The sequence below is a fragment of the Chiloscyllium punctatum genome, chromosome 2, assembly GCF_047496795.1.
Source record: "Chiloscyllium punctatum isolate Juve2018m chromosome 2, sChiPun1.3, whole genome shotgun sequence".
Taxonomy (NCBI): Eukaryota; Metazoa; Chordata; class Chondrichthyes; order Orectolobiformes; family Hemiscylliidae; genus Chiloscyllium; species Chiloscyllium punctatum.
The window spans coordinates 98,698,381-98,710,926 of NC_092740.1; the positions used below are offsets into that span (position 1 = coordinate 98,698,381).

At 37.9% G+C, this 12,546-nt stretch overlaps 1 protein-coding gene across 6 annotated transcripts in view; it reads right to left on the reverse strand.

Annotated features, from left to right (window-relative positions):
• Positions 1-243: 243 nt before the first annotated feature.
• Positions 244-12,546, reverse strand: part of shc3 (SHC (Src homology 2 domain containing) transforming protein 3) — a 237,544-nt gene continuing 225,241 nt past the window's right edge. For all 6 annotated transcript variants that reach the window (XM_072586330.1, XM_072586340.1, XM_072586351.1 and 3 more), the window contains one exon: positions 244-2,071. In XM_072586330.1, the coding sequence (XP_072442431.1) occupies positions 1,916-2,071 (156 nt within the window). In that variant the 3' untranslated portion in view covers positions 244-1,915. The remainder of the gene's footprint in view (positions 2,072-12,546) is intronic.

Genomic DNA, 12,546 nt, shown 5'->3' on the forward strand with positions numbered 1-12,546 from the left:
GCTGGGATACAAATTTAATAACCCCTTGGGTAAAGCCAAACACTGCATTGGATAACGAAAGGCTTGCTATGAACTTTTGGCAACTTTTGCGTTTATTTCAGTTTCTAGGATTCCTAGTTTTCTCTCATCAACAGCACTGCTTAGCTAACGCACAGGATGCCATTACCAAATGTTAATGGTTTATGTAAAATTTTCATACTGGATGAAGTATTTTAATGAAAGTTCCATAGGAAAAACACAAGATGCCACATAAATTGTTGTTTTATTGCCAATAGTCATACAGTATTTTAATAATCAACAAATACAAATGTAAACATAGTTTATGAAAAAATGTTGCAATTTATTTATATTCAAAACAGCAGCCTCTGAGATACGCACAACTACCTGATCAAAAGGCACATTTTTATAGCAGAGCTGGAGATTCAGTGTTGCCTGGTAGAACTTGTAAAATTAACTCTCCTAAATTCACCAACTATTTTGCTTTAAAATTGTTGCATTGACCCTCACTTCACTGAATAACGATGAACTCTGAAGGAAGCAAAACACTAGAATTTTAGAAGTTAAATATGAAGACAACAATGCCGGATTGTGGGCATTGATTTCACATTTGTGCTAAGCTTGATGGTAATTTTCAATGAAGTTGAGTATAATATTAAAAAATAGCCAATAATTTCTTGTCTTCTACCACACTTATCAAAGTGTCAGTGGTTGGTAGCAATGGATTTGGTACTGTAATTTGATGAGGAAAGCTATCCCAACCAATAACAACTGCTAGTTTAAGCATTATTTTCTTATATTTTAAGCCTTCCAATTGATTTCAATAAAGAACTAATCTATTGCAGGCTTTGTGCGTATTCTATATAAGCTTTCAATAAGCTAAATAGGACTTGCTGCTTAGCAAATATCTTGAAAATTGTTTTGTATGTTTATTACATCAAAATGCTCTGTTACTTACAATTTACAACAATGAGAAAACTAACATTCATTCAATTCACAGAATAAAATAATTACAAATTCAAGAATTGTTTTTAAATAACTTAATTTATACTATATGTGGTTGATTCTGTTTGATTTAAATCTCTGAGCAATAAACAACTTCTCTAAATCCAACCACACAATAAGCCAGATAAATCTCATCAATAAAATGTTTAATATATCATTATTTTCATCAGCTGCATTTAAAATTTACATTATGTTCATTTCATACCAATATCAATTATATATGAATGTGCAAAAGCACTTTGTACTCAAAAGAGTTAAAATGGTCTGCAAGTAAATGAAAAACATTCATAGTGAAATTCCTGTGTAATAACCACTTATCAATAGCACTCTATCATTATAGTTCACATGTTCTTCATTTCTCAGATAAAAACAACAGAATCATAAAACACATTGTCAATAGAGTTTCCTTTACAATCTTCAAAAACAAAATAAACTATACCATCTATGTCAGTTTTATCACCAGATAGCTATTTGAAGATTTTGATTCTTTTTCTAAAAGACTGTTGTTCCTTAAAATAGTAGCTGCAATTAAAGTAATTTAGGTTAAATATCTTCCTTTTAAATATTGTGCTTCTGTAGTAAAATGTTCCAGGTGAAGACATCAAGAAAAAAATCATAAAATATAATTTCGGCACCATGTGCTAGGTATCAGCATTTCAATCTATACAATAGTAAATGATTTAATATCTCTTAGAAATATAATGATTCGAGTTGAAACACAGAGCATAAAACATCTTCACAACACCTTTCTCACAACTCAATCTTTTTCATTAAATATTTAAATAAACCCCTGTTTGTTTTGAGCCACACAATATCAATTCACATAAATCAGACAGTTATCTCAAATTTCAGAGATTCTTCTCCTTGGTTCCACAAAATAATATGCCAGGGAGTAACAATTTCCACCAGGTTATTAAAATCGCACAACTGTCTCTGGCAAACATTGCTTTCTCTCAACTGATTGCTTCAGACACAGTTCACTTCCAGCAGAGACTATAGGCAAATTGCTGTCACGGTGATGGTAGATAAGATGGCTAATGCTTTCAAATATATGATCTTTAGTCCGAACCTTTACAAATAAACAATAAAAAAAGAAAAGTTTAGGATAAGAAAATACCAAGTAGACATTTTATATTTCCCACACAGGACTACGGTTTAATTTAATTTAATTAACTACATTTAATTTAAACATACTGTCACCACTCCGGTCCAGAATGCTTGGGACCAAATCATTTCTGGATTTTGAAATTTTCTAGATTATAAAATTATGATTGATTGTCTAATAACCCTATAGATGTAAATATATATCTTAAATGTGAAAGTGATCAAAAATTACGAAGCAGTAATAAAAATTGTCTTACTATCCAATGTATCTCCATATAAAATATCTTTACTTCCAAGTTTTCATTCCAAACATTCTCTACTAAAATGATGTACGAAATGTTGAGAATCTAATCAAAAACCTTCCAGTCAACCAGTGAGTCTGAACAGTAGATTTCCAGACTTGAGGGTGCCACAGTACATTTTCAATTTATTAAACAAATTCTGTTCAAAACTTTGAGTAAATGTAAATCAAATCAAAATGTTAATTGCATGACCTGTACAAACATGCATTTTACATTCAGTAACTTGGATGATACAAGTTACAGAACAAATTTTTATAGTGACAGAAGAGGCATCATGGTGACTGAATAATTTAATTGCACCTCATTTTGTAATTAAAGTAGTTACAGTGAGGTTTTTTAAAGAATAATTCCACTTTGAAATTTTAGAAAGGGAAAAATCTGTCTTTACTGGTATATGAAGGATTATAGAGATTGGGATGTGCTTCCACTTCTTTTATTTAATGTCAGTATCAGATACATACAATCCAGGAGAAGCATAACCAAATGCAGAACAACACTGTTTAGCTCCAGCTCAGAAGACCTCCTCTTAATCCAGTATAATAGTCAATTTTCCATCTCAACTGTATACCTCCTCAAGTAGCAACCCCCACCCCCCCAATTTCCAACATTTGAGGAAGCACCTAAATGTCCTGTAGATATATAAAGAACTGGGTTGAGAGTAGTCAAAATAATTGTATGTAAGAACTACTACAATCAAAAGAGAATGCATTCATCCTTTCATTCTGGGTATTTTTGAAAAGAAGTTCTAAAAATGAAAGTGTCCAATTGGTAAGTTATTGAAGAACATTAACATTAAAGAAGGCTGGTACCAATCTGCTAACAATTACTTCAGAATGATATAGAGAAGGTTTTCAAAATTTAAAATTCCTTTCACAAAGACGCTGGTAAATTATTTTGCATGTATCTAGAATGAAAGTGTTAACTGTAGCAAAGGTAATAATGTCTTAAAGTGCTTACATCTATTAGACTTTCAAACATTGTCAGGATTATATAAAGGACAGAATTAGATTCTTCAGTTACTGCACACGCTATTTGATGAACAAGTAGAAGGTGACATAAAATTTAACAATTTGGTCACTATTTAAACTCTCCTGCTCCAATTTTACCAGAGGAGGTGCCGTATTGCTGAATCAGTCAGGTGCCAATTGAGGCTGTTAGGAGGTTAATTATTGGCCATTTCATGGCCTTCTCCCATCAGTACAGTATCCTATCTGTGGTAGGGGAAGCCTCAGGGTGTTGTAGGCCTGCTTTCAGATCCTCCTACGTTCATTTGAGGACTCTGCAAGTCTTTCGCTGTGGGTTCTCCTCTTTTGAACCTTAACAATTGCCTGCCTTGTCCCATCAAGACCCTAACTCAACTTTCATTTAGTCTCCACAACATGCAAACCTCAAGGACTATTGCACTACCAGCTCTCAATGCCAATGTTAGCAATAGGGTGCTGGAAACGATTTGATGGTCAGCAACTCTCAGATGAGAATTTGACCTTGGTGGGGACAGAAGGCCCACCTTAAGTTAATCTTTGGCCTGATTGTAGGAATCAATTGTTTGGTGTTTGCTTATGTGCATCTGTTAACTATTGCTGCCACTACATATGATGAATTGAGTCTGGGTGAGGCGATTTAGAGCGAGAAAGTGAGAGAGAGAGAGAGAGAGAGAGGGAAAAGGAAAGAGCGAGAGAATCTGGATCCTCTCAGATGCTAACTGTTGCAAGCATGACAGCAGACATTTTATAATCATTGTAAAAAAGCTCTTGCACAGACAGAGGTGAGTACAGCAATGTAGTGGTGTATTCACAGTGTTGATTATCTCTGCATACCACCAAGGCATTAAAAGAACTGGCGATAAGGATCATGGGAAAAGTTTAGATTAACCAGCTCTTGCTCTTATCCTTTCTGCACTGGGTGATTCACTCATGCTACAGAGCTATTGGACTTCGGGGTTCAAAACACCCATCGTCCTATGGTCTGGCACAGAAACAGCAATCTAAATTTTGATGGCAGACTTAAAGAAACAGCCTACAGCCTCATTAGAGTCATACAGCTCTACAGTATGGAAACAGACCCTTCAGTTCAACTTGTCCATGTCGAACAGATATCCTAAATAAATCTAGTCCCATTTGACAGCACTTGGCCCATATCCCTTTAAATGTTTCCTATTCATATATCCATGCAAATACCTTTTAAATGCTGTAATTGTACCAACGTACACCACTTCCTCAAGCAACTCATTCCATACACGCGTCATTCTCTAGGTGAAAAAGTTGCCCCTAGGTCTCTTCTAAATGTTTCCCTCTCACCTTAAACCTATGGCCTCTAGTTCAGGACTTCCCCGCCCTGGGGAAAAGAGCTCGGCTATTCACCCTATCCAAGCCATTCATGATTTTATAGATCTCTAGAAGATCACCCCTCAGCTTCTGCCACTCCAGGGAAAATATCCTCAGTCTCCCTATAGCTCAAATCCTCTAACCCGGCAATATGCTTGGAAATCTTTTCTGAACCCTTTCAAGGTTCACAACATCCTTCCTGTAGCAGGGAGACAAGGATTGCTCACAGTAGTCCAAAAGTGACCTAACCAATGTCCTGTACAACCATAACATGGCCTCCCAACTCCAGTACTCAATTCACTGACCAATAAAGGCAAGCATACTAGATACCAAACTGACCCAGTTCCTATCTGATATTAGGACCACCCCTCGTGCAACTCCAACAGAGTTGCTAATGGGGCGAAGACTCTGCACCAGGTCGAATCCGATCTTCCTAGATCTGGGGGTGGAAGGTAAAACAGCATCAGAAATGTGCCAATGCTGGATACAAGACTCCATGAACTGAAAAAGACAGTTTTACTTCATCGGATAAAATTTGGTGTAGGAACCATGGGAATAGCCCTGCATGGATATAAAGCATGGTCAATGAGAGGTCAGATCCATTGATGTATAAGGTTTAGGTAGGTGCAACAGTCCTGAACAAGCTCATAGATCATATAAAAGCTGCAAACTTGCAAATGGCGTGGGAGCAAAACATGCCCAGCTCCTTGAATGCCTTTCCAAGTTTTCCAGAACCCATGGGTTCTCTGTCCCCATCAAGCATTGAAGGTATCATGAAATCTAAGATGGACACGGTGAAATGTTGCTGACTCGATGCCTTTGCCACCTGAAGAGGAGAATGAATTTCTTCTAAGATGCTCTGGATGCAAGAGGTGAGCTACTGTGCAGTATATGCCACCCACATCAGAGGCAGAGTTTGAGGAACCTGTCCCCATGCTAAAATGCCACAGAAAGAGCTACAAAAAATAAAGAAGCAGCCTATGTCCTCAGAGATGGGGAGTGGAGGGAGGAGAATGTAGTGATTGAAATGAGGTCAGCCAGGTGGACCTCATAGAATATGAGTTCCCTGATTGAGGCTGTTAATATGTTCCAATCAGGGAGCCCTGGCTGGCAAATATAAAGAGGAGCATCAGATGTTCTGTTAGTTCTGAGAGCTGGCACCGAGGAAGTTGGATCAGTGGTCAAGGACGCTCTACATATAAATAAAGGGTGACTTGGTAATGGGATACTGGCCTCTGTGGATCTATTTCAAAAATAATTGCAATATTTAAAACTTGCTGTAGATGCAATATTTCATACAATTGAAGTGTTTGTTTAATTTTTAAAAATTGTACAGTAAAACTAGCTATACGTACAAAAAGCAAGAAAATTCCTGCAACAGTTTTCAATTAAATCATTGAACAAAGAGAAACAACAACAGTTAAATACAATGACAATTGAGAACAAGAGTACATATCGAAGCAGATTTTAAGTCACAAGCCCTTCATGCAGGAAATTGAACGTGGACTTTCTGGAAGAGGCAATTCGTGCGATATCGAATTCCTTCAGGATTAAAGAAGAAGGCCACGTGAGAATGAGTGAACAAATTTCTTTATTCTGTGGGTTCAGTGACAGGTATTTTTTCAAATAGACAGAATGTAAGAGAAGCAATGGGTACTTTTGACAATATTTTAAACTGCTTTGATAATTATGTCGTATCATGTACTGAATGCATTATAGAGAAAGAAAGATTTAGTAAAAGAATACAGGAAAACTTGTTAATAACTTTATTAAATGCCCTTACACATTGCAAAACTGCATAAACTCAAAATTCTAACATTCAGAACAAATTCAAGACAGAATTTTTTTATTGGAATTTCAGATTCATCTTTTTTTCAGAAATGTTACAATCAAAAGAAAATTACATTTAAAAAATCTATTTGGGTGATGGTGGAAGCTGAAATCCGAAGACAGTGCAAGAAAATGACAAGATCAAACATTTAACCTACCTCGAGAAGCTGATGAAACTTCATTAATTTATAAAGTACAAAAACACCAAAACATCACATAATAGACTGAAACAAAATGTTTTAAATCCTTTGCTGCTCCAAGTTACTGTTCCAGATTTGAAGTTAAAAAACAGAAATAGTGTGCATCCAAGTAACTTTTTCCAGAAGTGGAACACTTCTAGAGAAAGTGCAAAAGTCAAAAACAACTGTTTAACCACAGAATTAACAATGCACTACAAACTTAAAATCATATAGCAAACATCTTTGAAGAAAACTTGGAATACCAAACATTCTTCATCAGAATGTCACCTGTCACCTTTGGGACATATGTATCAATCTTTCCTATGAGTAACTGATGAATCATCTGAACAGATATGACAGAGATCATAGGCTTAACAGTCATCCAAACAATTTAAATCTTTAGGCTCAGGTGATTGTTAGTTTATTATTCAAGAATAAATCCCTTGGTTGAAGAGAATTAACTTATAACTGTCTGACAGAGAACTGCAAGGTGCAGGCAGATCACCACTCAAATCAAATAATTATTGAGTGTACTCTTAAAGAACAGAGTACAATATTATGTGGAACAAGTATACATCATCAGAAACATTATAACTTCTCAGCAGAAATACATGTAGAGCTCTTAAAATTCTACAGTGTGTGAAAGCAAATACCAGTGATCAATGTAACTCAAGATGAAATTAATGACATTGGCATTTGATAATTCGTCATGATTGAGAGATCAGAAGATGCTGCTGATTTCAAACTTTTGAAGGAATTATTCAATCCTGTTCCAATCATAAAGGTTGATAAGGTTCCCCATGGTAGGCTCATTCAGAAGGTCAGGAGGAATGGGATACAGGGGAACTTAGCTGTCTGGATACAGAATTGGCTGGCCAACAGAAGACAGCGAGTGGTAGTAGGAGGAAAATATTCTGCCTGGAAGTGAGTGGTGTTCCACAGGGCTCTGTCCTTGGGCCTCTACTGTTTGTAATTTTTATTAATGACTTGGATGAGGGGATTGAAGGATGGGTCAGCAAGTTTGCAGATGACACAAAGGTTGGAGGTGTCGTTGACAGTATTGAGGGCTGTTGTAGGCTGCAGCGGTGCATTGACAGGATGCAGAGATGGGTTGAGAGGTGGCAGATGGAGTTCAACCTGGATAAAGGCAAGGTGATGCATTTTGGAAGGTCGAATTTGAAAGCTGAGTACAGGATTAAGGATAGGAATCTTGGCAGTGTGGAGGAACAGGGGGATCTTGGTGTGCAGGTACATAGATCCCTTAAAATGGCCACCCAAGTGGACAGGGTTATTAAGAAAGCATATGGTGTTTTGGCTTTCATTGACAGGGGGATTGAGTTTTAGAGTCATGAGATCTTGTTGCAGCTCTATAAAATCTTGGTTAGACCGCACTTGGAATACTGCATCCAGTTCTGGTTGCCCTATTATAAGAAAGATGTGGATGCTTTGGAGAGGATTCAGAGGAGGTTTACCAGGATGCTGCATGGAATGGAGGGCTTATCTTATGAAGAGAGGTTGACTGAGCTCGGACTTTTTTCATTGGAGAAAAGGAGGAGGAGAGGGGACCTAATTGAGGTATAGAAGATAATGAGAGGCATAAATAGAGTCGATAGCCAGAGACTATTTCCCAGGGCAGAAATGGCTACCATGAGGGGTCATAGTTTTAAGCTGGTTGGAGGAAAGTATAGAGGGGATGTCAGAGGAGGGTTCTTTACACAGAGAGTTGTGAGAGCATGGAATGTGTCACTGCCAGCAGCAGTTGTGGAAGCAAGGTCATTGGGGACATTTAAAAGACTGCTGGACATGAATATGGTCACAGAAATTTGAGGGCGCATACATGAGGATCAATGATCGGCACAACATCGTGGGCTGAAGGGCCTGTTCTGTGCTGTACTGTTCTATGTTCTATGTCTATGTTCTATAAACAAACTATCAAAATTTGATTATTTGGTACCTTTGACATCACAAACAACTGGAGATAGTAGCGGGCTCTTGATGCAGTTGAGAAGAAGCAGTGCCAAACAGCAGTCATCTTTAAAGTCAATGATTGAACCTATGATAAGGTTATCCAAATAAATCAAAGCAAGAATGAAAAAATCACAAGTGAGTCCACCTTGTCAGGTGAAAAGGAAATGATTACTTCTTTCAGAAACACAATGATCTTCTCTGACACAATTTGAGGAAACTAAAGACCTTGAGCTGTAGGGACAGGCTGAACAGGCTGGGGCTGGTTTCCCTGAAGTGTCGGAGGCTGAGGGGTTTACAAATCATGAGGGGCATGGATAGGATAAATAGACAACGTCTTTTCCCCGGGATCAGGGAGTCCAGAACTAGAGGGCATAGGTTTAGGGTGAGAGGGGAAAGATATAAAAGAGACCTAAGGGGCAACTTTTTCACACAGAGGGTGGTACGTGTATGGAATGAGCTGCCAGAAGAAGTGGTGGAAGTTGGTACAATTGTAACATTTAAGAGACATTTGGATGGGTATATGAATAGGAAAGGTTTGAAGGGATATGGGCCGGGTGCTGGCAGGTGGGACAAGTTTGGGTTGGGATATCTGGTTGGCATGGACGGGTTGGACCGAAGGGTCTGTTTCCATGCTGTACATCTCTATGATCCTATGACTCCAAGGAAAAAACATACAACAGTGACATCAGGAACAAAGGACAAGCTCAGAAAAGAGTATTCAGGAAATCAAGAAATGACTGAAGTTCCAGTATGGTACCAAACTATAGCTGAATATTTTATTCCTAAGCAGCAGCCTTTCTTTCAATTCAACAAAGTCATTAGTTAGCTGTAAAGTCAGAACGTTGGATGGAAATGGATTGGTGATAAAGCTATTTTATGTATTTCAAGCAATCGTATAATTATTCAATAATCAGAAAAAAGTTTGATGGTGATGGTGATTATCAGAGAAGTTAATGTGTGAAATAGTTACCTGACATCATGAGATAAATTCTACTCATCAGAATACAAAAGGACTGTTCATGGGAACAGCTAATCAATTGCAATATGTGTCCAGTGTTGCAGTACCAGTGTTTTGTAGGATCTTTCTAAAGTGTTGTTCTTGTGCTCATTAATATAGCTTATAGTAATGTGTACCTATTCTTCAACTCAGCCTAAGGTCGTACAAGAGGCAATTGTGAATTTAGAGATGTAATATAACTAGCTATTAAGTAATATGTAATAAACCTATTAACTGTTCAACAAGTTTGAGCCAGTCTTTGGGCAACTGTCTGGGTGGAGTTTGCACATTCTCCCCGTGTCTGCGTGGGTTTCCTCCGGGTGCTCCAGTTTCCTCCCACAGTCGAAAGATGTGCAAGTTAGGTGAATTGGCCATGCTAAATTGCCCGTAGAGTAAGGTGTAAGGGAATGGGTCTGGGTGGGTTGCTCTTCGGAAGGTCAGTGTGGACTTGTTGGACCAAAGGGCCTGTTTCCACACTGTAAGTAATCTAATCTAATCTAGCCTTACCTACTTTTAGCAGAAAAAGTATTCCTAAATTTGCCAAGACAACAAACTCTCTTCAAAAAAACGATTGTGCAAAGATGAATAAGGGAATGGACAATCCCACAGTAAACTATGTTTAGCACATTAAAGGTGAAGGCTGCATCTTTGTCAGTCGTCACAATTTGAACCCATATGTGGAATTTCCCCCACCCTCCTCTCTGACTGATCACCTTCATCCCCACTCCCATCCAACTTTTGTACTCTTTGTTATCTTCTCCCCAGCCCCACCTCCCTCCCATTTATCTCTCCAGCCTAGAGGCTCCCTGCCTTCAGTCCTGATGAAGGACTTTTGCCCGAAATGTCGATTTTCCTACTCCTCAGATGCTGCCTGACCTGCTGTGCTTTTCCAGCACCACTCTAATCTAGATCCATATGTGGAAAAGTATGTTAGAACAAGTGCATCAAGAAATGAGATTGGAGCTGTACTCTCTCAGTACATTGAAGGAAGTAAATGACCTTTGCTTATGGGTCATGCCCGTTGTCAAAAACTGAACACAAACACTTTACTGGAGACCAGGAAGCATGAACTTGCTTTATTTAGTTCTGAACATTGGCACATATATGTCTATGGTAGAAAGGTCATTCTTTGCATCAATCAATCAGTATTGAGAGCCATACAGGATCTGAGTACAAACCACTATGCAAATACAGAAACCAAATCATCTTCATCAGTGCAGCTTTGAAGTAGGCACAATGGGCTGAATGGCCTCCTGTGCTGTAACTCTTCTGTAATTCTACAAAGTGTCTCTCAGGCCCAAGTAGCTGATTTGTTTAATCATGCTACTGCTGCAGACAGCATTAACAATAAATGAAGCAACTTGCAAGATTGAAGAGTGTGATCGCAGTGATTTCACATAAAACCTCAAATCTTGTTAAGAGTGAAGAGTTGAAGGCAGAATCAGGGATAGACAACATGCTACAGAAAGTAAGCCCAAGACCAAGTAACCACATAAAATAGAGGAACAGTCGATCCCATACTAACATAAAACAGTGAACTTGCATTGTTTGCTGACAACTAAGTCATGAACTGAATTTGAGCAGTTATCAGAAGGGGCTGCAGTAAAGTATAATTGAATCCTGTCCATGAAGGGAATCTGAGAGTTGGTGAAATTAAACAATGATGCCATCATCATCTGACAGTCTGTAATAGATTGCTTCACAGAAGAAGTCATTAGAAACTACATAGCTGGCATACTTCAGTGAGCAATCTCTTCGAGCCAAGATAATGGGAATTTGTTTGAATTCGTAGTGCTTTATGAGTCACATGTGGGCCAGACTAGGTGAGGATGGCAGATTTCCTTCCCTGAAGAACATTAGTGACCAGATACACTAACTGGAAGATCCCTTCTAAGCCAATCACCATCCTGACTTTGGGCATATATTGCCATTCCTTTACTGTTGCTGGGTCAAAATCCTAGAATTCCCTCCCTAAGGGCACTGTGGGTCCATCACAGCATGTGGAATGCAGCAATTCAATTCGGCAGCTCATCAACATTTTCCCAAGGGCAACTCAGGACAGGCAATAAATGCTGGCCAGCCAACGATGCCCATGTTCCACGAATGAATAAAAAAGGTCTGAGTAAACATGAAACAGCGTTAGCATGCTTTCAGTTGGAAGCATCAAGAATTCACTTATCTTTTGCTAAGCTTTTAAAAGCTTTTGTAAAGGCAATTTTGCTACAGGTATACAGGGCCATGGTAAGATCACACTTTGAACACAAAGTTCAACTTTGGTCATTTTTGAAAAAGGATGAAGTAAAAGGAGATCAAAAAAGGTTCACTTAACTCATTTCTAGGATAAATGAATTTTATATAAAGTCCAGTTAGGATAATACTTAGTTTGGAAAGGTTTTTTTGCAGTTTGCAGAAATTCTGATTGATGTTAAATGTATAAACACATTTCCTTCTGAAATATGGAGGTAAATAAGAATAATTAAGAAATATATAAACTTAGTGTAAAGATTTGGGTTTGAAAGTTCCAGACCAGAGTGTTTAGACAGAGCTGGTAATTTGAAGCTGAGAAATCTAAGCTCATTTGTATGAATACTCAAGAAAGAGTCTATCAAATTCTCTAGACCAAGAACTTCAAGAAACAGTTAAGTAAATCCTCTCGATGTGATAGATAAGAGAATTATTTCTTGTGTTTTAGTACTGTAAGGTATTTTACGCAGTGTTTTTAAATAAAAATCTGGAATTAGGAGTCTAATGATGACCATAAATCCACTGACGATTGTCAGAAAACCTGAAGCTAACTTGGCAAAAAAGCAAGGAATGCTGGGTAAATTGGACAAGCAAAA